Consider the following 24,669-nt stretch of genomic DNA (forward strand, 5'->3'; position numbering starts at 1 on the left):
AACCCTCATGTAAATGGAGAGTCATCTGCAGTGCTTTTTTTCCTTTTAAAAAAATGTTTAGGGGTACTCTCATTTTCCTACTCATATTGAAATACTGCCCCTCATTGAGACCAAACTTAGATTCACAAAATGTTCAGGGGTATGCATCCCCTGGCATCCCCCCAGGAAAAAAACCACTGGTCATCTGTATAGCGTCCATGATGACTTCAGTGGCAATTAGGCCTCAGTCTGTGCTACAAAGGATCTCCCACATGCAGACACCTCGGGTCCTCACTGCGCTTTTAAACCCTGCTAAAGCATAATCCCCAGATTCCCACATTTCATTAAAGAGAGAGAGTTCTACAAGCATGAGACATGAGGCAAAATCCTAATTTTTTGTGTGAGAAGTAAGCCTGCTCCCCTTCTAACTTTCCCCACCCTCCTGCCACTAGAAACATTCCTGCAAATGGCCTTGATTGGCTCCAGGCTCTTGCCAGCTCTGCATGGTTTCTTAGAAGAAGAAGAAGAGTTTGGATTTGATATCCCGCCTTTCACTCCCCTTCAGGAGTCTCAAAGCGGCTAACATTCTCCTTTCCCTTCCTCCCCCACAACAAACACTCTGTGAGGTGAGTGGGGCTGAGAGACTTCAAAGAAGTGTGACTGGCCCAAGGTCACCCAGCAGCTGCATGCGGAGGAGCGGAGACGCGAACCCGGTTCCCCAGATTATGAGACTACCGCTCTTAACCACTACACCACACATCTTGCTTGACTTTTGGGAACTGGCCACAACTTGATCCCCCAATCTCCTGTTTCCCCTCCCTCCTTGGTCAAGCACCTCAGCCCCTAGGGGCACTCTGAGAAAGACCCAACTCCTCAGTGTTGTCCTCCTGAGAGGCCCTGATGGCGCATGAGGGGATGTTAACCCTTCAAGGCGTCACGCTTCTCTGTAAAGAAATACGTATCCCTGAACTGCTTTCCCTGTTCGTGTTACCATATTTGGGCCTGTTCCATCACTTCCCAGTATGTCCCAATTCATGGCAGTGGGTATTGGAGGCCAACTACCAATGTGGGAATATCTCCTTGTTTGAACAATAACTGCCACTGCTCAAATTACGAGGAGAATTGCAGAGGGCTTTAAAGACCTCTGGCCTTCTCCAAAGTTTCAACCAAATCACGCACAGGCACCCAATAGCCTTCTTTTTTAAAAAAAAAAACCCCAGCTCTTGTAATGGCAAAAGTAACAATTTGGGTCTCACAGCTGGGTCACAGTCCACCCTAAGGTGAGCCATGTCAGCAGCAATGTTTGGGGTGGACTTCATTATCATTACGATGTTACCAAGCTGAAGTCAGTTGAAACGTGTGGCTTTGTTTTTGAAAAACAACAACACTGACAAACAGATGTACTTTGTCATTGGCCTTCAACAGATAGATAGATAGATAGATAGATAGATAGATAGATAGATAGATAGATAATACTTTATTCGGCTATAAGCCCACCAGGTAAAACCAATCGGTAAATAAAATAGCATTTTACATTCTAAAATATCAACTAAAATATTCCAGCGCATAATCTCCTTCACATTACATACAGTCTCTAGATGTACCATATTGTGGCCTTGAATATAAAGATGGTGGATAGAGTTTACTAGATTTTAATAGTCATGCAGCATTCCATGAAGTCTTTTATATGAAAGAACAGAATTCAGGAATCTGGCAACCTGTAATGTTCTATAAGAGTCAATGTCCTGGAGTAGATAGGCTAGATGTAATTCAGGAGGTTTAGCAACAGTTTCCAAAATGATTGAACTCAGAATCCTTGATCGGGGAACAATATATAAAGGACAATTAAACAAGATATGATGAAGGGATTCTATTGATTTGTTGTCACATGTGCATAAAACAGAGGTTTTACCGTTAGAAAATCTATCTATCATCTATCTATCTATCTATCTATCTATCTATCTATCTATCTATCTATCTATCTATCTATCTTCAACAGGTGGGTCAGGGCCACTTTCAGGCTGAAGCCTAATCCAAAGTAGGCTGCAATAGCAGCACTACCGCCATGTAGTAAAAGAATATTAAGAAATGGTCCCCAAGTGCATGTGTGTCTTAAAAGTGAGTTCCAGGTCTGAAAAGATTGAAGGCTGCTGTGCCATATAATAACTGTAACCTCTCTTTTCGGTTTCTTTTAGCTGTTTCTTTGTTCTTTATATCTGTGTTAAATGACAAAATTTGCCAGTAGCTGCTCTCTGCAGCTTCACTGTTAAAATATTTTTAATCTGGCATCTCCTATCTCATGTCTCTGTTATAGGCACCCTGCCTGGGGCCCTCACTCAGCTGAAGTTTGGAGAATTGTCAGCCCATGACATCACCCCAGAATCAGTCCTCCTCTCCTGGACCGTGGAGACTGGGAATTTCGACTCTTTTATCATCCAGTACCGGGATGCGGATGGCAATCCCCACGCTTTGCCCGTGGATGGTGGCATGCGCTCGCTGCGGCTCCATGATCTGGTCCCCTCCCACAAATACAGGTTCAACCTCTACGGCGTCTCGGGCCGCAAACGTCTCGGGCCCATCTCTACAGAGGCCACCACAGGTCAGCCCTGGTGGTTCAGTGGCCACCCAGCAACCATTTCTCTCATTTCTCATTTCATTCTAGGTCTCTCTCGCACACAAATCGCTCTCCCCTCTCCCCAGTAGCACGTCTTGAGAGATGTGGGCTTTGCTGATGCTTTTCTGTTTCGGATTTCAGCTTGCCACTGGGAAAGACATAATAACAGTAGACCCATCTACTATGGCATTGTTGGCAAAGTTACTTAAATAACGCAGTCGGAGCCCAGAGAGAAAAGTCTTGATAATGGTTTACTGACAAAAAAGAATGAAAAGAGTGTGTCATTTGATAAAAAAAGAACAGCAAAGCTTTGTCTTTCTTATGTAGTTCTAGCCTTGCGCACAACACAGAGACATTCAACCAAACATACAGAAGAAAACTCCCTCAGAAATACACAGCAGTAAGAGCATGCGCTACCTCAGTGAGGATCATGCCACTGTGCTTGGTTGCTAAGCAACACCTCCCCACATGACCCACTTGGCTAGTTGACTTCAACCCTAACAAAATTAACTCCTGCTCTTCCCAACAGACATCATGCCTTTCCTTAGCATGCGCTCACAGAAAAGGACCCCCTTAATTTAACCCTATACCATTGCTGTTACTTTCTCAGTCCATGTTTTAAATTTTTATTTCTGCCATTCCCACAGCTCTCTGTTTCCTGACCTCCAGAAATTCAGCTGCCCACTCCTCACTTCCCGGCCAAACAGTCATTTTTTATATTAAAAAAAAAATCCCCTTACATTTCACATATAAAAATGACATATTTGATTTTCCTTTCCCCTCCCCCCCCCCAATTTCTCATATTCTCATATGAGAACGGGTGTGCATGTGTTTACAAATACGTCGTTTTTATCTTTGAAATGTTGGAGGAATATTTTTTTTTATGACCTAACTGAACTGCCTTACTTTTATGTGTTAGGATGCTTAGACAAAGGGTAGACTGAGGCACAAGGTTTTAAGAGAAGTCATGCAATGTGCCTTCTGGATCGGGGAGAGGATCTTCCCTGGGCTGTCCACCCCCACTTATCCTAGTTGAACTCTCTTCTCTACAAAGGGATGTGGGTGGCGCTGTGGTATAAACCACTGAGCCTCTTGGGCTTGCTGATCAGAAGGTCGGCGGTTTGAATCCCCACGACAGGGTGAGCTCCTGCCAACCTAGCAGTTTGAAAGCATGCCAGTGCAAGTAGATAAATAGGTAGATATGGCGGATTGAACCTGACCTGCATGCATGGTAGCTTCTCCAGCAATGAGCTCCAGTCCTTTGCAGAATGTTTATTTAGCATTTCACATATACTATAGGTAAAGGGACTCCTGACTGTTAGGTCCAGTCGCAAACGACTCTGGGGTTGCAGCGCTCACCTCGTTTTACTGGCCGAGGGAGCCGGCGTACAGCTTCCGGGTCATGTGGCCAGCTTGACTAAGCTGCTTCTGGCGAACCAGAGCAGCGCACGGAAACGCCGTTTACCTTCCCGCCGGAGTGGTACCTATTTATCTACTTGCACTTTGAGGTGCTTTCGAACTGCTAGGTTGGCAGGAGCAGGGACCGAGCAACGGGAGCTCACCCCGTCGTGGGGATTCGAACTGCCAACCTTCTGATCAGCAAGTCCTAGGCTCTGTGGTTTAGACCACAGCACCACCCGTGTCCCTTTTATGCTATACCTTAGGGTTGCCATATTTCAAGAAGTGAAAAATCCAGACACAAAAGTTAGGCTCTAGCCGAGAAATTCTGGACGTATGGCAGCCCTGCTATACCTGTTGTATTCTAAGCCCCAGGATCACTGCTTCATTATCTTATATACATTTCTGCACAACAAGGACACTACTCCCCCTGGTGCCTGATGTATAAATTAACTCTGCAATGTTCCTGCATTGATTTTAAAGGGAAATGAGCAGTGGTTCTGCTGGTTAATGACACAATTTAAACCCGGATTTTGTGGGGGTGGGGAGACCTTAGATGCATTTTAAATATATGGTGTGGATTGTGACCTGAGAAATGTATTTATGCTACTGTTTCTTCTGGAGTTTTCCCAATGGACCAGGCACGAGTGCCAGGAATTTTTGCCACTGCAGATTAACGTGGCTGTTCCTTTTTAGATAAAAGATAACGTGGAGGTGAAATATAGGCTTTTATCAAAGCCCCGTCGGTTCAAGCTTCTGCCTCTCTCTTTCCTATCCCTAGCCGCTTCAGAACAGCCAGCCCCTCCCAAGCCCAGTCTGGGGGAGCTCTCAGCCTCTGACATCACCAGCACAACTGTTCGTCTGTCTTGGAATGTCCAGTCCGGGGATTTTGACTCTTTCATCATTCAGTACCGAGAGGCAGAGGGCAAGCCTCAAGCACTGCCTGTGGACAAAGACTCCCGCGATGTCATAGTCTCCGGCTTGGTGCCCTCCCGTAAATATAAGTTCAACCTATTTGGCATCTCTGGACGGAAGCGTCTTGGACCCATTTCCACTGAAGCAGTCACAGGTCAGGGACCCAGAATTCCTGGGGAGGGTATGACACCCCCTCCTACCTCCCCCCTGGTTTTATTCATTTTATTTTACCCTCCTTTGAGACTCTTTCACTCCTGCATTCCCAGTGCCTATGCATATCTACAGTATAGCTATATAAATATAGTGTAGATTTCTCTTGACTGTGTATATCTTGTATCCTGCAGTTCTCACCTCTGTACCAGTTATGGATGATGAGCAGATCTGCAAAGTTGTTCTTATATTGCACATCTTACCTGCAGTTTTTATAATTTCCCATACTTTACTCCAACTCTGCTATCTTGTTTGAAAAACAGGGCTATATTGGGGCTGAATCTACTTGTGCCGTTGCCGTACTCCATAGCTGCAGAACATGATATTTATTCCATACTTGTAATAAATTGATTTTTACTTTGGCAGAACCTAAACTTTGGAACTTCCTGCCTTTAGACATCAGGCAGGCACCTTCACTGCACCCTTTTCAGCACTTGGGTGAAACACGTAAACATTTTGCTTAGGCATACCTATCCAGCATATGGAATGCTGGCATGTGTTTTTATCATTTTGCTTACTGTTTATTAGAATTCACTTTTTAATGTTTTTAAATGCATTTTAAACTATCTTATATTGATAATCTTAATGTTTTAGTTTATTTATTTTTTGTAAACCGCTTAGTGGTGGTTTTATTACAGTCGTACCTTGAAAGTCGAACGGAATCTGTTCTGGAAGTCCGTTCAACTTCCAAAATGTTCGGAAACCAAAGCACAGCTTCTGATTGGCTGCAGGAACCTCCTGCAGCCAATCGGAAGCCACGGAAGCCCTATTGGACATCCGGGTTCCAAAGAACGTTCGCAAAACGGAACACTCACTTCCGGGTTTGCGGCATTCAGGAGCCAAAACGTCCAAGTTTGGGATCCAAGGTACAAATCAAACATTACATAAATGTTGTGAAATAAATAAATTGGGGGCTAGCGCCCGCCTTACATAACAGAACAAGATGATTCAGATTCATTTTTGCTGCTCTTCTTATTTGTTCTAGCTCCAATGGTGAAAACAGAGGTCCAGCCCACACTGGGCGATCTTTCCATTTCCGAGGTTACTCAGGACACTGTCCGCCTCTCGTGGACCATCTCTGCTGGGAAATTCGACTCCTTCTTCATCCAGTACAAGGACACTGAAGGAAAGCTCCAGGTGGTACCCGTCTATGCTGATTCCCGCACAGTCGTCATCAAGGACCTGACCACTTCCCACCGATACAAGTTCAACCTCTATGGCATCTCTGGCAGGAAGCGGCATGGGCCCATCTCTATAGATGCTGTCACAGGTAACGTGGTTGTTAGAAGTGAGCCAGCAATAAACCACACAGAGAAAGTGAACTCTTTACTAAAAGAAACAGGTTCTGTTTAGGAGTGCCTAATGAGCACTCTTCAATTCTTCTTCAGTAGGTCTTGCCCCTGTGATGTACTTGCAGAGTCTGGAGGTCCCTGCCTTCCCACACCTGCCTAAATCTTCTCCTTGCCCAGATCCTTCCCAAGCAATCTGAGACTCCACTGATGTGTCTGCCTTTGCTCCTCCTGCTTCATGTCTCACCTGGTCCTGGGAGACCAGCGGGGAAGGGAGCTTGCCGCAGCAGGAGGGGAAGACCCCCTGGATTCTTCCCCAGCCTGACTCATCTCTGCCTCTTGGTCTCCCTGCTCTCCTGCTTCTGGGTCTGATTCTGATTCTGGACTTCTCTCTGGCACAGGCTCTCCCTGCTCACTAAGTCCTGTTGCCTTTTCAGCTTCTGATACCTCCTCCTCCTCCCAGTCTGCTCCCTTTTCTCCCTCTGAGCACTCATTGGTCCCACCACCACTCTGAGCTTTCTTCTCTTGAGGGTTCCCCAGCTGGTTTCTCCCACTATTTCTTTGGGTCCAACCAGTCCCTGACAATGGTCTGAATTGCTGCTCTGTAATTGCATCTTAGGGACGTGGGCCTGGGACTTGCTGATCGCATGGTTGGTAGTTCAAATCCCCGCGGCGGGGTGAGCTCCCATCGTTCGGTCCCAGCTCCTGCCCACCTAGCAGTTCGAAAGCACCCTTAAGTGCAAGTAGATAAATAGGTACTGCTTTATAGCGGGAAGGTAAACGGCGTTTCCATGTGCTGCGCTGGTGTTGGCTCGCCAGCTGCAGCTTCGTCACGCTGGCCACGTGACCCGGAAGTGTCTCTGGACGGTGCCGGCTCACGGCCTCTTGAGCGAGATGAGCACGCAACCCTAGAGTCGGACACGACTGGCCCGTACGGGCAGGGGTACCTTTTTTACCTAATTGCATCTTCCTTTCCAGAATCACCTATTGGTCTTTCCTCCTGTTGCTCTCATATTTGTATCCTTTCCCTCTACTCCATAGCCTCTCTTCTTTTGTCCTTCCCATTTCACCACTTCTTCTTAGAACAAAAGAAGTGCTCTGTTGGATCAGACTAAAGCACCATCCTGTTTCCCACAGTGGCAAACCAGATGCCGCAGGGATGTCCACAAGCAGGGCGTGAAGGCAATCTTGCTCTTTCTCCCCAGTGACTGATATTCAGAGGCATAGTGCCTCTGAACATGGAGGATCCATTAAGCTAGGGATAGCGAACTTGGGGCTTTCCAGATGTCATTGGACTCCAAGTCTCATCCCTCAGCCAAGCTTCTCCAGCCAAGCAGTGTGTTCAAAAATGCAGATACTAGGGTGAAGTGTGCATAAAAACTGATATATTGGTGAAAATAGCATGCAAAATGCATATATTGGTGAAAATAACATGCAAAATGCACATATTGGTGAAAATAACATGCAAAAAATGTGTTTTATTAGTGGAAATTGCCTTGTAAAAATGTTTATCCTAGGTGAAACTGCATGCAGAAATGTGCCTAAAAGGATAAATTCACACCAAAATGCTCACGGATTATAATGGATAATATTTTAAAGAAACAAAAACAAATCTCAACCCAATATGGAATTGTGGAGAACTGAACTTTGGAAGAATGGGAAACTGGGTGAAACTGAAAACAGCAGGTTCTCTTAGAGGGCCTCTCCTGAACGTAAAGGGGGTGAGGCAATTGTCCCCCAAATAATCACCTTCTACATGCAAGCATCTGCTCTACCACTGCCTTACGAGCCTTTCCCAAAAATTCTCCAAGCCCAGAGAGGGAAGAGATTTTCCTGCTGGGACCTCTTCCACTCCCTGCCCCTGTAAGCCAGCCAGCCTCGCTGTAAGTGTGCTCAGTCAGCAGAGTGAGGAGATCTGAGTATAGATCCAGCTCCGTTTCCTTGGCTTAAAAAAACACGAGAACTGGCTCGGAGCAACAGCCCGTGCTCGTCAAAGGAGCAGGACGCAGGCAAAAGGCAGAAATGTGTGGAGAGATTAATGGCGCAAGTCAGGCCACTTACTAATGAGCTGACAGAGGCCGACACTTACGTTTGGTGTTTACGCAAAGGGTAGGGGGAATGTGCTGGCGTGTGCAGCATGCGAGCATGTCTGAAAAATGAGGCCAGGGCCTTGTGGCGCTGACGTCTCTTTGTCAAGGCCGGTCCTGTTGCAGAGAAGATGGATGGAGCCGGGGGTAAGAGGCACAGCTGGAGGATCAGCCACAGGCAAGGCCGAGGAACAACTTAGACACGTGGCACCAGCAGTTTGAACCTTGCCCTTATCCCATCTAGTTAAAAGTGTGCGTTCTGAAGAGTACATAAGAAGATAAGAATCTCCGCAGATTATCAGGCTGATAGTCCAGCACACTGTTCTCACAGTGGCCACCACATGCCTGTAGGAAGCCCACAAACAGAGAACAAGATGTCTCTCCCCTCCTGTCGCTTCCAGCAAGTGCTTTCTTTCTTTTCTTTCCTTAATATTTCAACGTTCAGCTTCGTTGGATGTTCCAGTGAGTTCTAGTTGGGGGCCGGATTCAGACCTTTAGAGGCCCTAAGCACTTAAAAGATTTTGGTGGCCCCATATATAGCTAATTCAAAATACGAACGAGAATAAACCGTAAAATATTTTTTCCCGTTTTTGAAATGAAATGAAACCTACAGTAAGATGGAAAACAATGTTTATTTTTGAGTACTTCCACTTTATATCTGAAAAAAGTTCTCCTACTTTTTCTCATGGCGGTCTTTGATCAGATCCTCAAAACTAGTCTTACATAACACATCTGCTTCTGTACTTAGCAGAGATAAGACACCCGGCATGCCTTGCTGCATAGTTGTTCTGCAGGGATTTTTAATATATTTCAGCTGAGAAAATAATAATAATAATAATAATAATAATAATAATAATAATAATAATAATAATAATAATTTTTTTATACCCCACCCATCTGGCTGAGTTTCCCCTGCCACTCTGGGTGGCTCCCAATCAAGTGTTAAAAACAATACAGCATTAAATGTTAAAAACTTCCCTAAACAGGGCTGCCTTGAGATGTCTTTTAAAGATAGGATAGCTGCTTATTTCCTTCACATCTGAAGGGAGGGCGTTCCACAGGGCAGGTGCCACTACCGAGAAGGCCCTCTGCCTGGTTCCCTGTAACCTCACTTCTAGCAGTGAGGGAACCACCAGAAAATGAACATTTTGTGACCATTAATGTTAAAAATCCAGCAATGGAAAATAACTGTGGTGCTCCCCGTTCCCTTGATGCCCTAAGCATGTTCTTATTTTGCTTAATTGTTAATCCAGCTCTGGTTCTTGTCTGAAAAGGGCCACAGAGGGTGAGGGGTCTTCCCAACCAAATTGGCCCCCTTCCTAACAAGCCCCACCATGGAATTCACCATTTTCAGTCTTGCCACATCCTGAGATCATATAGTCATTCAGCTGCCCACTACAACCCCAAGATCTCTTTTCTGATTAGTCAACCCCCCCTCCCCCAGTTCAATTCTGTGAATTTAGGATGAGGGTGATGATGATGATTTTGGGGTCTGATGTTCATCACTGTACAGTGGTACCTCAGGTTACAGACGCTTCAGGTTACATAGGCTTCAGGTTACAGACTTCGCTAACCCAGAAATAGTACCTTGGGTTAAGAACTTTGCTTCAGAATGAGGACAGAAATCGCACGGCAGCAGTGGGAGGCCCCATTAGCTAAAGTGGTACCTCAGGTTAAGAACAGTTTCAGGTTAAGAACGGACCTCCGGAACGAATTAAGTTCTTAACCCGAGGTACCACTGTATACTTAATCTGAAATTCATCTGTCATTTTGTTGCCTGTTCACTCATCTCTATTCTTTATCCCACAGCTTTCCCAGAGGCCAGCAAACGGGCCTTCCTTGAAAACTTGGTTGTCTCTGAGGTGACACCCACTACGCTACAGCTCACATGGGAAGCTCCCGAAGGAGAGTTTGATTTCTTTTCGGTCCAGCGCAAGATCTCTGTTCCGGATAGCGAAATGAGCCCCACACCGACCAAGAAAATCAACGTGACTGGGGATGAACGCTCTGTCGTGTTTCGGGGCCTTTCGCCGAACACCGAGTACAGCCTTACTGTCTATGGCATCCAGGACGGGTCAGAAGCGGCCAGCATCAACACAGTGGCAACGACAAGTGGGACAGGTAAGAAGGCCACACGTGTTACCTCGCTACCCAGAAAACAGGAGGAAAAAATCTTAATCTCCTGAAGTCTGTCGGCTGAATTACGCTTACTTGCATGCATGGGTAAGTGCTGGGTGAAGGAAATCCGAATCTGCCATTTACTTGTGAGACTTGCCCCACAGCTATTGGTTGAGATTCCATGATGTCATGGAATGTTTGTTGTAAGAAACAATCTCTAGCTACTGAACAGATTTGTTGATGCAGCTCATGTGAGAAAAGCAGAAGGCCAGTTAAGTGGGGGGGGGAGGGAAACCCACACCATGTCCTGCTGAACCCACAAGAGGCCTGCTGTTGCTGGGCAGAAATGGAATGAAGAAATGGGGAAGACTGAAGAGGCAGAGAGCCTATGAGATTGGTTTTGTGGGAGAATAAAGGATAAAGGCTGAGAGTTTTTGGCATGAAGTTAGGAGAGGGAAAGAAAGCTGTCTTCACTGCTGCTGCCAGTTTCGCAAGCGAGACATGTTGGCACCGGTAAAAGTGGCAATGCAAGCTGTTTCCAGCAGCCACCATTCACTGCCCCCCCTTCAATAATCTGTTAGCAGCTCTACATGATGATGTAGCATTTGTTCCAAGGGGCTACGGGGGGGGGGGGGAGGTAGAGCATGGTGGCTACAAGGAAACATTTGCATCACCACTGCTAACCCTCTTCCACCCTTCATTTTAACCCATTTTCTTGCAGTGCTGAAATGCCCTCATTCTTCTACCCACATATGAAGCGTCAAAAATGAGAGGGACGTTTTAGAAAACCTACTTATCCCTCATTTGCTCTGCAAACATAGAATTATTTTTACTTCTTTTGTTCAATAATGCATTAAAAAAAGGAAGGATTTCCATCACACACACACTTTCACCCCTGAGCACAACACAGCCAGCTGCAACCACCAAACTGTTAACCTAGGCTAAGAGGGCCATGGGGGAGGGGGCGCAGAAGTGGTTATCTCGAAGGGTCCAAGCTGATCTTTTAGGAGGCAGCTAGAAGCAGCCCCAACAGCTGCAGCCCTGGCTTAGCTCGCAGGGTTCGGCTGGCGTCCAGCTGTGGTTTCCTTTGTGAGACCCGAGGAATTAATCTTTGGCGTTTCTCTGTTTCCTTTGCGGTCAGCCAAACTGGCCACAGCTAATCCCAGGAGAAAGGGAGGAGGATTTCAAGTGGGGGGGGGGGAGAGCAAGCAACAGAGAGGCAGGTGCCAAAGCGTGGGTATTGTTTTGGATGCTGAGGGCCAAATGATGCGTTATGTTGGAGTCATGCAACTGGAACCCCCTACGTAATTTTATTCTCCAAAAAAGCAGGCTATTGGGCTCAGGGCCACTCCATGGGGAGAGCAGGGGCGGCGGATCCAGCCCTGTGTCCCCTGTGGTGCTGCTGCAGCAGCAGAAATCCAAATCCATCTCCTCTCTCCCACTCCAAACTTTTTTTAAAGGAAGAACATGACATTAGGAGTGCCAACAATGCAGCTCTGAGCTCTCATGCATGCAACAAAACAATCTGTTCACTTTTCTCTTTCTCCTTCCAGAGCTGGATAGCCCCCGGGACCTGCTCTTCAATGACATCCGCGAAACCTCCGTGGTGGCGAACTGGAGGTCACCGTCATCTCGTGTTGATGGTTATAAAGTTTCCTTCCAGCCCTCAGATGGAGGTGAGGACTTGTATCCTGTCTCCCGTGGGGCTGACGGGGTGGCAAAAGGGACGCAAGGGGTGCTGTGGTCTAAACCACTGAGCCTCTTGGGCTTGCCGATTGGAAGGTTGGTGGTTCGAATCCCTGTGACGGAGTGAGCTCCCGTTGCTCTGTCCCAGCTCCCGCCAACCCAGCAGTTCAAAAGCACACCAGTGCAAGTAGATAAATAGGTACCGCTGTGGCGGGAAGGTAAACAGCATTTCTGTGTGCTCTGGTTTCTGCCACGGTGTCCCGTTGTGCCAGAAGTTGTTTAGTAATGCTGGCCACATGACCCAGAAAGCTATCTGTGGACAAACGCTGGCTCCCTTGGCCTGAAAGCGAGATGAGCACCACAACCCCATAGTCGCCTTTGACTGGACCAAACCGTCCAGGGGTCCTTTACTTTTACCTTTACCTTTAGACTAGGTGGCATTACTAGCTTCCTAGATATCTTCAATATCCTCAAAAATGCATTACATTAGGGGAAATTGTGTTGCAATTCATAGAATCATAGAATCATAGAATCATAGAGTTGGAAGAGACCACAAGGGCCATCGAGTCCAACCCCCTGCCAAGCAGGAAACACCATCAGAGCACTCCTGACATATGGTTGTCAAGCCTCTGCTTAAAGACCTCCAAAGCAGGAGACTCCACCACACTCCTTGGCAGCAAATTCCACTGTCGAACAGCTCTTACTGTCAGGAAATTCAGACAACATTGCACACAAAAATGTGTATATACTTTACTAAAATACCAATGGATTTTCATGGGGAGCTCAATAATCATCCGCAAACCTATGTTGACATGTGGAGACTAAACTATTAAGGTTTGGAAAAGTCAGAAACTGAGACGATTGACCTGGCAGATCTGTGCATCCCTAGCAGCAATCGTACTCTTGGAGTCCAGACAGCAGCTTAAGTCAGCCTGTGACACCGCAGTCCTGGCCAGTTGAAGAACAATGTGCCGCCTCCTAAGACAAGCCTTTGACATCCTGGTGTCCTGCAGTTCTGCAGAGATTTGAGGCCTGCTAATTCTGTTGCAGGAGAGCCAAGGAGCATCTCTGTGGATGGATCCAAGCTCCGAACAACCATTGAGGGCCTGACCCCCGGGGCCAGCTATGAGGTCACTGTGATGTCTGTTCGTGGGTTCGAAGAAAGCGAGCCCTTGGTGGGTTATGTCACCACAGGTACGTCCGTGGGGGAAAGCTGCAATACCCCATAACTTTATTTGTTTCCTCCTTTTACAGATTTATAAGCCACTTCACACCCAGGAACTGTTGAAGCAACGTACAAAGAACAAAATGATAAAATGCAAGAGATGCAATCTCTAAAAGCGATAAAACCATTTCTGTAGTTATATACCATTGGCAATATTCCATAAGCAGATCTGGTTAAATTTCTAGGAAAGCCTTCTTAAACAAAAACATCTCCAGTAGTCACTTGAATGACAAGATGCTATGTGCCTGTCTAATTTCAGCTTGTAACTGATTCGAGACTTCTGGGGCATGTGGAGCTCCTCCCAGCAGGGCCCATCACAGGCACACAGTTAACAGACAGGGATATATGGGGTGAGGTGGTTCCAAGTCATTCAGGGCTTTAGGTGCTAAAAGCAAAACCTTGAACTGCACTCCGTAGCATATTGGCAGCCAGTGCTGCTCCCGCAGCAGACGTGTTCTATAGCGTCAATGGGATGTCCTAGTCAGCAGCCTTGCTGCTGCATTCTGCAACAGCTGCAGTTTCCAGGGGAAGCCTCACATTAAGCACATTGTAGTGCACTCGTACCTTGGTTTTCGAACAGCTTACCGGTAGTTCTTGAACGTTTTGGCTCCCGAACGCCGCAAACCCAGAAGTGACTGTTTCGGTTTGTGAACTATTTTTGGAAGCCGAACATCTGACGGGGTTTTGGAAGTTGAGCGGACTTCCGGAATGGATTCCATTCAACTTCCAAGGTACGGCTGTACTCCAGAGAAGCCTAAGGGAAGCTTCACATAGAGCACATCACAGCAATTCCATTTTAAAATTGCATTCCGCCTTTCCACATAGCTATACACAAGGCAGTTCACGAGCCATAGGAACGACAAAATGTACAACAAAGATCACACACCCGACAACAAATCAGATCCAACGCCAATAAGTCATAGTGAAAAGCATGACTACAAAAATAAACAACTTAGTGATCCGTTTGAAATATAATATTGCATGATAGAAACAGCAACAACTCTCAACCGCTTCCAGTCTCTTCCAAGACCAGGAATCCACTTTTAAGAGGCCACCTTGTAATTTGGACCATTTGCGCATCCGACCTGGGCACAGCAGTGTGTCTGGGGGGAGAAAGGGGTTCTCTCCCATACCTTCTTCCTAGGGTCCTTTCAACCAGTTCTGCTGGGGCTTGTACCTCCTTCAGCATTCTCTTCTCGCCTCCTCACAGTTCCGGATGGTCCTTCCAACTTGCGTGCCATCGACGTCACCGATTCATCAGCTGTGCTTACGTGGCAACCTGCTGTGGCTGAGATGAACAACTACATTGTCACCTACGGACCTGCCGGTGGTAAGAGTTGGGGATTTGGGCAGGGGTGGGGTGATTTGCAGGTGGTCAAGGCCCTTATTCCATTTGGGAGGCAGCGGGGAGACTGAGAGTGTAATTCATTGCATTATACTTGTTGCCACAAAAGGTAGACATGGCCACAAGACAAGAGGAAAAGGTGTGTAGGACTTCTGCAATCTGCACTGTTGTTGTTAGTCGAACTTCCAAGTCCCACGAGCTGCAGTCAGACACAAACTAGTGGCTCGGGGGCAGTGGTGGAAAGTGGCCGAGAATTAAGGAGCAAAATTGCTTACAGACATGTGTAATTCACACTAAAATGCTGGTGAATTTCCATGAGCATGTTACCCTTTCAAAAAATAAAGATTGCAGGTGATGTGGCAGCGTGGAGGCCTGAACCTGTGAATGCAAAAAAGGTCAAACCGAAGAAACCCGAAGCTGACAGATCCACCCATCTCTACTTGCAGCAAGGCCCCTTCTTTATAATACGTCTCTTCTCTTTCTCTCCCAGGTGCAAGGGCCTCTGAGTCAGTGCCAGGGAACCGGGCTGAGTTGCAGTTGTCAGGGCTGCACCTGGACACAGAATATCGGGCCAGCGTGTATGGGGAGAAAGGAGGAAACCGCAGTTCTCCCGCCAGCGCCACGTTCACCACCGGTATGCAGATGGGGCCGGGGAAGCGATAGAGACATTCTGAGACTCACAAAGGGCAGGAAAGCCAGCCAACGGAGACAGGAGGGCCTGAAATAGATTCGGGAGGGAACCATGTCCTAAGTCTGTCCTACCTCCCCTGTCAGAGGCAGTATACGCCTCTGAAGAATAGTGGCTGAAAATCACAAGTGAGGAATGTCCTGTTTTCAGGCTTCCCATAAGCATCTGGCTGGCAGCTGTGAGAACAGCTAGATGGGCCTTTGGCCTGGATCCTGCAGGGCTCTCATTTTGACCTCCTTAGTCAAGTTTACTTAGAATCATAGAATTGCAAAGTTGGGAGGTACCTTGAGGGTCATCTCGTCCAACCCCCTGCAATGCAGAAATCTTTCGTCCAACATGGGGCTCAAACACTTGACCCTGAGATTAAGAGCCTCGTGCTCTGCCAGCTGAGCTATCCCTTCACTCCCTTCTTGGGTCCCTCTGGTTTACGCTGCTGAGAGGGTACATGTTGCATTGAGAGGGGCAGGAATCTTCCCTGTGCCAGGTAGATAACTTGACTGCTTTGGTTTTTCTTAAACCTTTATTCCTCTCCATTTTCCAGGGGCAGATGGACCCCGGGATCTGCAGGCTAGTGAAATCTCATCCCGCAGTGCTCGTCTCACTTGGCTGCCACCCCGTGCCCCTCCTGGTGGATATCTGCTGACCTATGAAACCCCGTCTGGACAATCAAAGGTACCCAACTGTCTAGTATTGTCCTGGTTATGCACTCCCCAGTTCCCTGAGAAGTGAGAATATCCAGGGATGGCACTACACCGCATGGTTTGTTTTCAAGTCGAAACCTACAAAGCAGAGTCCATTGGGATTAAACAGTCTAAACCACAGAGCCTAGGACTTGCTGATCAGAAGGTCGGCGGTTCGAATCCCCTCGATGGGGTGAGCTCCCGTTGCTCGGTCCCAGCTCCTGCCCACCTAGCAGTTCGAAAGCACACCAGTGCAAGTAGATAAATAGGTACCGCTCCGGCAGAAAGGTAAACGTCGTTTCCGTGCACTGCTCTAGTTCGCCAGAAGCGGCTTAGTCATGCTGGCCACATGACCCAGAAGCTGTCTGTGGACAAATGCCAGCTCCCTCAATCTATAGAGCAAGATGAGCGCTGCAATCCCAGAGTCGTCTGCGACTGGACCTAACGGTCAGGGGTACCTTTACCTTTATGCAGCAGGCAACAACACCACTGATCTTGTATCAGATTCCCCAGGAGAGAAATTGTATCGTGAACTCCATGCCCATTGACATTAGGCAGATGTCTTCTTCTCTATACTGTCTTTGGTTCCGGCTGAAACATTTTTTTATTTAGGCAACTCTACCAATATGTAATTGGGATGCAGGTGGCGCTGTGGGTTAAACCACAGAGCCTAGGACTTGCCGATCAGAAGGTCAGCGGTTCAAATCCCTGCGACCGGGTGAGCTCCCATTGCTCAGTCCCTGCTCCCTCCTCCTAGCAGTTCGAAAGCACGTCAAAGTGCAAGTAGATAAATAGGTACCACTCTGGCGGGAAGGTAAACGGCGTTTCCATGCGCTGCTCTGGTTCGCCAGAAGCGGTTTAGTCATGCTGGCCACATGACCCGGAAGGCCAATAAAGCGAGATGAGCGCCGCAACCCCAGAGTCGGTCACGACTGGACCTAGTAGTCAGGGGTCCCTTTACCTTTACCTTACCAATATGTAAAGCCGATATGTAGGCCCTGAACAATCCCTCCATGAGAATATATGAAGTGTCAGACTTATTGACTGACTCACCTTTCTGATAGTAGGGCTGGGAGCACTCTACTATAGGGGAAGAGTTTTGGGGTTAACCATATAAGCTCCACAGCATGTTATTGGTTTGGCTTTTCACTGCCCCTCATTGTCTGCTCCACAGGAGATCACCGTGGATGCTTCTGTCACCTCATATGAACTCCAAGACCTGATTCCTTCCGGTCGGTACCAGGTTCAAGTCCAGGCACTGAGAAGAGGCACTCCTACAGCCCCAACCGCCACATCCTTCACCACCGGTAATTTCTCTGCCTGGGGCGTCCGAGGGTCAACACATTTGTGTTTAGGCACACGAGGCTTTGACAGCTTCGCAAAACCTGCACCAGAGAGAGGATGCCCATTTGCGTTATGCATGCCTCTCCCACCCCCAGTTTTTCATTCTGCAGTGATGACATTCACATGTAAGAATGAGGCTCGCAAGTCATTAACTCCAGACTCATCTCTGTTTGTGTGAACATGCTCCTCAAGGAGGAAGAGGGGGAACTGCTGCTGTTTTCTAGAACAAGAGGCTGCCCTCTCGCGATTCTGCATCTTGGGACCACACGCCCAACCCCTTTATGCTATGAAACAGGAAGATTTAAATGCTCAGTGAAAATTGCCCCCCAAAAGTCTCTGCGCCATTTGTAGGCAGTGAAACTAGGGGTGGGGACCTGAATATTCCAGTGGCGGTGGTGTCCGGAAGTTTTTCTCAGAATAATCCCTTCTGAGCAATGGTGACTTACAGCCATTGGGACTGGCAGAGCAGAAGGCAGAGGAGGCCAACAGTAGGTGGAGCCAGAGAGCCAAGGACAGGGTGAGCCAGCTCATTCCAGTTTTGTCCCCATCCTCCTCCCTGCTGAATTTTACAAGGGCAACATTGAGACGGTCAGTGCCTCCTTCTGCAATGATTGTAAGTAAGGAGGACAGCAGGAGGGGGCTGGCTGAGGTTGGTGGGGCAGTGCCCCATTCTCCCCAATGGACCAGCCTCCACTGTTTCTGAGACAATTCGGCTCATTTAATATTGAATTATGTCGTTCATCTGATCTAGTTCTTTCCCTCCACCACTGCCCCAAACATTAGTCTGGTAGCAGGTGCCTTTGGGAAGCTCATAAGCAGGGCACAATAATGGCAAGCACTCCCTCATATGCACCTCCAGCAGCTGCTCCTGAAAATGGAGGTTATCTTCCTTTACACTGAAGTGGGAACTGTGACAAAATGTTGCAGCGTGGAATACTCCTCTTTGGGATTTGAGCTAGCTGGCCATGCTCTCTTCCAGGTACTCCATTCCAGCATGCCCCGTCCTAAGGTTTTCCTTTCAACATTAAACCAACATTCTGTCAATCTTGTCTTCATTGTGATGGTTTGGAGCACCTTATTTCCCCATGTTTTAGTTTTGTATCTTTGGGGTTCCCCTGAGCCTATCTGTATGGATAGCTACATAAGGATCAGCAAACAGAGAATGAGCTTGCAATTAGTATACAGTGGTACCTCGGGTTACATACGCTTCAGGTTACAGACTCCGCTAACCCAGAAATAGTACCTCGGGTTAAGAACTTTGCTTCAGGATGAGAACAGAAATCGTGCTCCGGCGGCTTGGCAGCAGCAGGACGCCCCATTAGCTAAAGTGGTGCTTTGGGTTAAGAACAGTTTCGGGTTAAGAACGAACCTCCAGAACGAATTAAGTTCTTAACCCGAGGTACCACTGTATAGGATAGACATTGGCAGAGTGGTCTTTTCTTTCCTCGGCAGGACCCCTGAGATACCCCTTCCCTCGGGATTGCGCGGAGGAGAGCCAGAACGGGCCGGGAACCTCGAGAGTGAGGACGATTTATCTTGGGGGCAACCAGGACCGCCCCTTGCAGGTGTACTGCGACATGGAGACTGACGGAGGAGGCTGGATAGTAAGTATTATGGAGGGTAGCAGAGGTATGGAATTATGGGCAGAAACATTCAAAGGTGGTGTCAGCTCAAAACAGATTCCCCCATACCTGTGGGGTTTCTTCATTTATGCAGTTGTGCTGTTCGGAAGCATATTGAGGGGCATTAATTTGCATTATCCATAAATCCAGCTGTAGCTGGCGCTAACATTGGGCCACCTTGATGCAAATTTTATTTGTTTATCCACAGCAGACATAAACACACCAGAAATTCATTTGGACGCGCATGCGCAAAACTCTTTCTCACACACCCACCCCACTGTGCCATTTCGCTCTTCTTCCTTCTCTTTAGGTCTTCCAACGTCGGATGAACGGCGAGACCAATTTCTGGCGCAACTGGCAGGAATACGCCACTGGCTTTGGCAACCTCACCCGGGAGTTCTGGCTAGGTGCGTACATCGCTTAAAGGTAAAGGGACCCCTGACCATTAGGTCCAGTCGTGGCCAACTCTGGGGTTGCGGTGCTCATCTTGCTTTATTGGCCGAGGGAGCCGGCGTACAGCTTCCGGGTCATGTGGCCAGCATGACTAAACCGCTTCTGGCGAACCAGAGCAGCGCACGGAAATGCCGTTTACCTTCCCACCGGAGTGGTACCTATTTATCTACTTGCACTTTGACATGCTTTCGAACTGCTAGGTGGGCAGGAGCAGGGACCGAGCAACGGGAGCTCACCCCATCGCTGGGATTTGAACCGCCGACCTTCTGATTGGCAAGCCCTAGGCTCTGTGGTTTAACCCACAGCGCCACCCGTGTCCCTATAGTACATCGCTTAGCTACCCTTTAATTCCTCCATCTGCACAAAAGGATGCTGCAGGCAGTTTGTTGCCACTGTCCTTTTACAAACTGGGAATGGAGGCAAAAAAAGCACACGGCATAACAAAGGCTTTCCCCAGCCGTGCTGGGATTTAAAACCAGGCCTCTCAAACGTAAGCCATATGTCAGGAACGGAGGTCAAAGATGACCCTCCGGGTCTCTTCACCTGGCTCTTGGAATGCTCCCCAGGCCACACTCCTCACTGGCATTGCTCAACACTCTCCTTGGGTGTCTTTGCCTGGCTGGAATGTGTACTTGGATTCTGATGGTGATGATGATGATGATTTATACCCCGCTCATCTGGCTGGGTTTCCCCAGCCGCTCTGGGCGGCTCCCAACAGAATATTAAAAACACAAGAAAATTCAAACATTAAAAATTTCCCTATACAGGATTGTCTTCAGATGTCTTCTAAAAGTCAGGTAGTTGTTTATTTCCTTGACGTCTAGTGTGAGTGTTCCACAGGGCGGGGGCCACTACCGAGAAGGCCCTCTGCCTGGTTCCCTGTAACTTCACTTCTCGCAGCAAGGGAACCACCAGAGGGCTGAATGATGGGGGTGGAGACGCTCCTTCAGGTATACTGGACCGAGGCCCTTTAGGGCTTTAAAGGTCATCACCCACACTTTGAATTGTGCCCAGAAATGTACTGGGAGCCAATGCAGATCTTTCAAGACCAGCGTTCTGTGGTCTTGGCGGCTGCTCCCAGTCACCAGTCTAGCTTCCACATTCTGGATTAGTTGTCGTTTCTGGGTCACCTTCAAAGGTAACCCCACATAGAGCGCCCCCATGATACCTGTTGCTTGCCTGGATGCAGGATAGAGAGGGTTGCGTTAATTTGTGTAGAGCGAGTAGCCTGATGCACAAAGGTAGACTTTACATCCGTTCTTCCTCCTGCTTTTGCTACTGGCCCTTGGAAGGTTGCACAGGAAAGAAATGCGGCCCTTAGGCTGAAAAGGTCCCCCACTCTTGCAGCAGTCCGATCGCACTGGCTCTCTTTTTCTGCAAAGTCACCTGAAGCCTCTTCTCCAAAGAAAACAAAACACGCAGCCTAAAGTGACACAGCCGTGTTGCAGGAGGATGGGAACCAGGGCGTGCGAGGGAAACGGGGCTCATCCTGCTCTCTGCCTTGCTCTCCAGGGAACGATGCTCTGCACCAGCTGACGACATCAGGGGACTACGAGCTGCGCGTGGATCTGCGGGCTGGGAACGAGTCTGTCTATGCAACCTACCAGAATTTCCGCGTGGACCCCCCTGCTGATCATTACCGCCTGCACCTGGGCAGTTACAGCGGCACAGCTGGTGAGGGGGGCTGGGGCTTCCAGGCCGTCACCATTGTCAGGTGGGATCCAATCAGAGAGCTCGCAAGAAGAGGATGTTGAAAGGCAGTTTGGTTTCAGAGGGAGCACTTAGGATGTCTGCAGGGCAAATTCACTCAGAAGAACAGTAAGAGCTGACTGATAGTACTCCCTTGGGAGGTTGTGGACTCTCCTTCACTGGAGGTTTTTAAGCAGAGGTTGGACGGTCATGGGTGCTTTAGCAATGCAGGGGGTAGGACTAGATGACCAATGGGATCCCTTCCAATTCTATTGTTTTATGATTCTATGAACATGAGAAAGTTAAAAACAAAACAAAACAAACTAAAAGCTATTATTCAGAGGCATGCTGTCTCTGACAGTGGAAGCAGAACTTAACTGTGGTGGCTAATAGTCATCGATAGCCTTTCCTTCCATATATGTGTATAATCCTCTTTTTAAAGCCAGCTAGTTTGGTAGCCATCACTGCCTCATGTAGGAGTGAGTTCCATAGTTTAACTATGCACTGTGTAGAGAAGGACTTTCTTTCGCCTGCCCTGAATCTTCCTGCATAGATAAAGGTGTTTCTTTGTTTTTACAAGCCTTCTCCCTCTCCTTAGATGTTGCAGCTGCCGCCCACAAATACATAGCAATACATACCCATATTATATTATTCTTTTGAGTTGGGGAACCTCAAGGCAGGTTTGAGCAGGGGGAATCTAAGGATTCAAGGCTGAGAACCCTCTCTCCTCCTTTCCAGTGTGGTGTAGTGGTTAAGAGCAGTGAACTCGTAATCTGGTGAACTGGGTTCGATTCCCTGCTCCTCCACATGCAGCTGCTGGGTGACCTTGGGCTAGTCACAGTTTTCTGAAGTTTCTCAGCCTCACTCACCTCACAGAGTGTTTGTTGTGGGGGAGGAAGGGAAAGGAGATTGTTAGCCGCTTTGAGACTCCTTAGGGTAGTGATAAAGTGGGATATCAAATCCAAACTCTTCTTCTTCTTCTTCTTCCCACTTCCGCAGGCGATGCTTTCACCTACCACTCGGGCAGTGTCTTCTCCACCAAGGACCGTGACCCCAACCGAGTCATCATCCCCTGCGCTGTCTCTTACCGCGGCGCATGGTGGTACCGCAACTGCCACTACGCCAACCTCAATGGGCTCTACGCGAACAACCGCGACCACCAGGTACTGCAATGGGGTGAGGGGAGTGAACGGCAGCTGCACCTTCCAAACACAAAGTGCTTGCAAATTATGAGTGACAGGCCGGTGTCCCTTTCCCATTGTCGTGATGGGGAGAGCATCACCTGCTCGCCTGTTCAGTTTCTACCCCCTGTGCAGATGTTCAAAGGTCCAGGACCTTTAAATACATAAATATATATGATGAGAAAGTTAAAAGCATTTTGCTGGATGAGAACAATGGTCCATGTAGTCATATACCCTTGTTCTAATAGTGGCAAACAAGCCCTCCAGGACATCGATTGGAATTCTTCAGATGATGTTGGACTAAAACTCCCAAAACTGGTGGCCATTGGCCATGCTGGCTGGGGCTGATGGAAGTTGTAGTCCAACATCATCTGGGGGTCACAGGCTCCCCATCCCTGTAATAATTAGATAGATAAACTTTATTCACATTAGCCAATGGCCATGGCAACATAAATATATACAAATAAAATGGGTAAAAAGGGCAGTCAAATTACCAAGATTATTGTTCAGATAGTGGCCCTTAATCTCATTGCACCCTCGATAAACCTAGCAACCTTTGCTGTTGTCTGATCATTTTGATCTGGCCCTGTAATAATTAATTTCATCCACATAACAAGGATGAGAACCCTGTGGCCCTCCAGGCGTCGCTGGACTCCAGCCCTCATCCGCCCTAACTAGCATGGCTAATGGTCAGAGGGGATGGGAGTGAGAGTCTGGCAATGCCAGGAGAGCCACAAGTTCCTTACTTCTGGGTTAAGTTCCTTATCCTTCTTCTTTTCCACTCCATTTATTTATTTATTTATTCCACCCCATTTATTTCAGGGCAAAGCCATGAGGTGGGTGAGAAACCCGCAATCAATTAGGTATCATTTGGAAAGCTACAATTACAGCGAATACCAAGTCGTGTATCAGCTGGTTTGATTTCTGTTTCGGACTCAAACAAACATTGGCAGTTCCTGTTCCTGTCTGAACCGTCCAACGTCCATGGAGATCCAGTTCTCCAAGACAGCACTTTTTCACACTGCACACAATTAAACTATGGAACTTGCTTCTCCATGGGGGCAGTGATGGCCGCCAACTTGGATGGCTTTAAAAGAGGATTAGAGGAATTTGTGGAGGAGAGGGCTATCGATGGCTGCTGGTCACGATGGCAATGCTGTACCTCCACAATTGGAAGCAGTAATGCATCTTAATACAGTGGTACCTCTGGATGCGAACGGGATCCGTTCCGGAGCCACGTTTGCATCCTCAAGCTTACGCAACCCGTGCCTGCACGTCTGTGCATGCACGGGTCGTGATTTGCCACTTCTGCGCATGTGCGCGACATCATTTTGAGCATCTGCGCATGCGTGAGCGACGAAACCCGGAAGTAACGCATTCCGTTACTTCTGGGTTGCTGTGGAGCGCAACCCGAAAACTGTCGGAAACCACAGGAGAGGAGAGGGCTCTTGTTTTCGAATCCTGATTGCTGGTTTCCCACAGGCCTCTGTTTGGCAACTGTGAGAACAGGAGGCGGGACTAGGTGGGCCACTGGCGTGATTCAGCAGGCCCTGCTTATGTCCTTGTCCCCAATCCGGGAACATACTGTTCCTAGATTATGCATCTCCTTGCTTGTCACTTACCTTCTTTCTTTCTTTCTCTCTGTCTCATCCAAGGGCATCAACTGGTTTAACTGGAAAGGATTCGAGTTTTCCATCCCTTTCACAGAGATGAAACTGAGACCCCGCGGCTTCCGGCCTCTGCGTCGGGTGTGAGCAAAGGGAAGGAGGCTGCAGGACTGACTCAGGGGGAGAACAGAGGAGGAGGAAAGAGAAACAGCAGCCGCAACCACCCCTCTGCAATGGGAGATACCTCGCACCCTGCCGCAAATTCCCCTAAGAAAAAGGAAGGAGCAAAACAAAGGAAATGGACAAATTTTTCAAAAGCACCTTGTAGTATTCGTTTCCTCCCCCCTCTCCTGCTGACCAGCCACAAGATGAGAGGGATGCGACGCACATGATAGTGGAAGGGGCAGATTTAAGGGGATGGAATGGTTTAGTTTTGGAGCATGTTGCAGGATAGCTGTTGCCTGGTCAGCAAGTAGATTTTTCCTGGAGAGTCACTGATAGCAAGGGCTGATTGGCCAGCGACACAATCCCCAACATGG

The 24,669-nt window shown here is 48.0% G+C and overlaps 1 protein-coding gene across 19 annotated transcripts in view; it reads left to right on the forward strand.

Moving 5' to 3' along the window:
* TNXB (tenascin XB) overlaps window positions 1-24,318 on the forward strand; it is a 119,118-nt gene extending 94,800 nt beyond the window's left edge. For all 19 annotated transcript variants that reach the window (XM_081181696.1, XM_081181683.1, XM_081181701.1 and 16 more), the window contains 15 exons: window positions 2,294-2,578; window positions 4,773-5,060; window positions 6,102-6,386; window positions 10,302-10,613; window positions 12,164-12,286; window positions 13,347-13,490; window positions 14,732-14,851; window positions 15,357-15,500; window positions 16,096-16,226; window positions 17,409-17,541; window positions 19,031-19,182; window positions 19,511-19,607; window positions 21,166-21,327; window positions 22,342-22,505; window positions 24,179-24,318. In XM_081181696.1, the coding sequence (XP_081037822.1) occupies window positions 2,294-2,578; window positions 4,773-5,060; window positions 6,102-6,386; window positions 10,302-10,613; window positions 12,164-12,286; window positions 13,347-13,490; window positions 14,732-14,851; window positions 15,357-15,500; window positions 16,096-16,226; window positions 17,409-17,541; window positions 19,031-19,182; window positions 19,511-19,607; window positions 21,166-21,327; window positions 22,342-22,505; window positions 24,179-24,277 (2,639 nt within the window). In that variant the 3' untranslated portion in view covers window positions 24,278-24,318. The remainder of the gene's footprint in view (window positions 1-2,293; window positions 2,579-4,772; window positions 5,061-6,101; window positions 6,387-10,301; window positions 10,614-12,163; window positions 12,287-13,346; window positions 13,491-14,731; window positions 14,852-15,356; window positions 15,501-16,095; window positions 16,227-17,408; window positions 17,542-19,030; window positions 19,183-19,510; window positions 19,608-21,165; window positions 21,328-22,341; window positions 22,506-24,178) is intronic.
* Window positions 24,319-24,669: the final 351 nt, after the last annotated feature.

Source organism: Podarcis bocagei (genome assembly GCF_964188305.1).
Source record: "Podarcis bocagei genome assembly, chromosome: 2".
In the NCBI taxonomy this organism is placed as follows: Eukaryota; Metazoa; Chordata; class Lepidosauria; order Squamata; family Lacertidae; genus Podarcis; species Podarcis bocagei.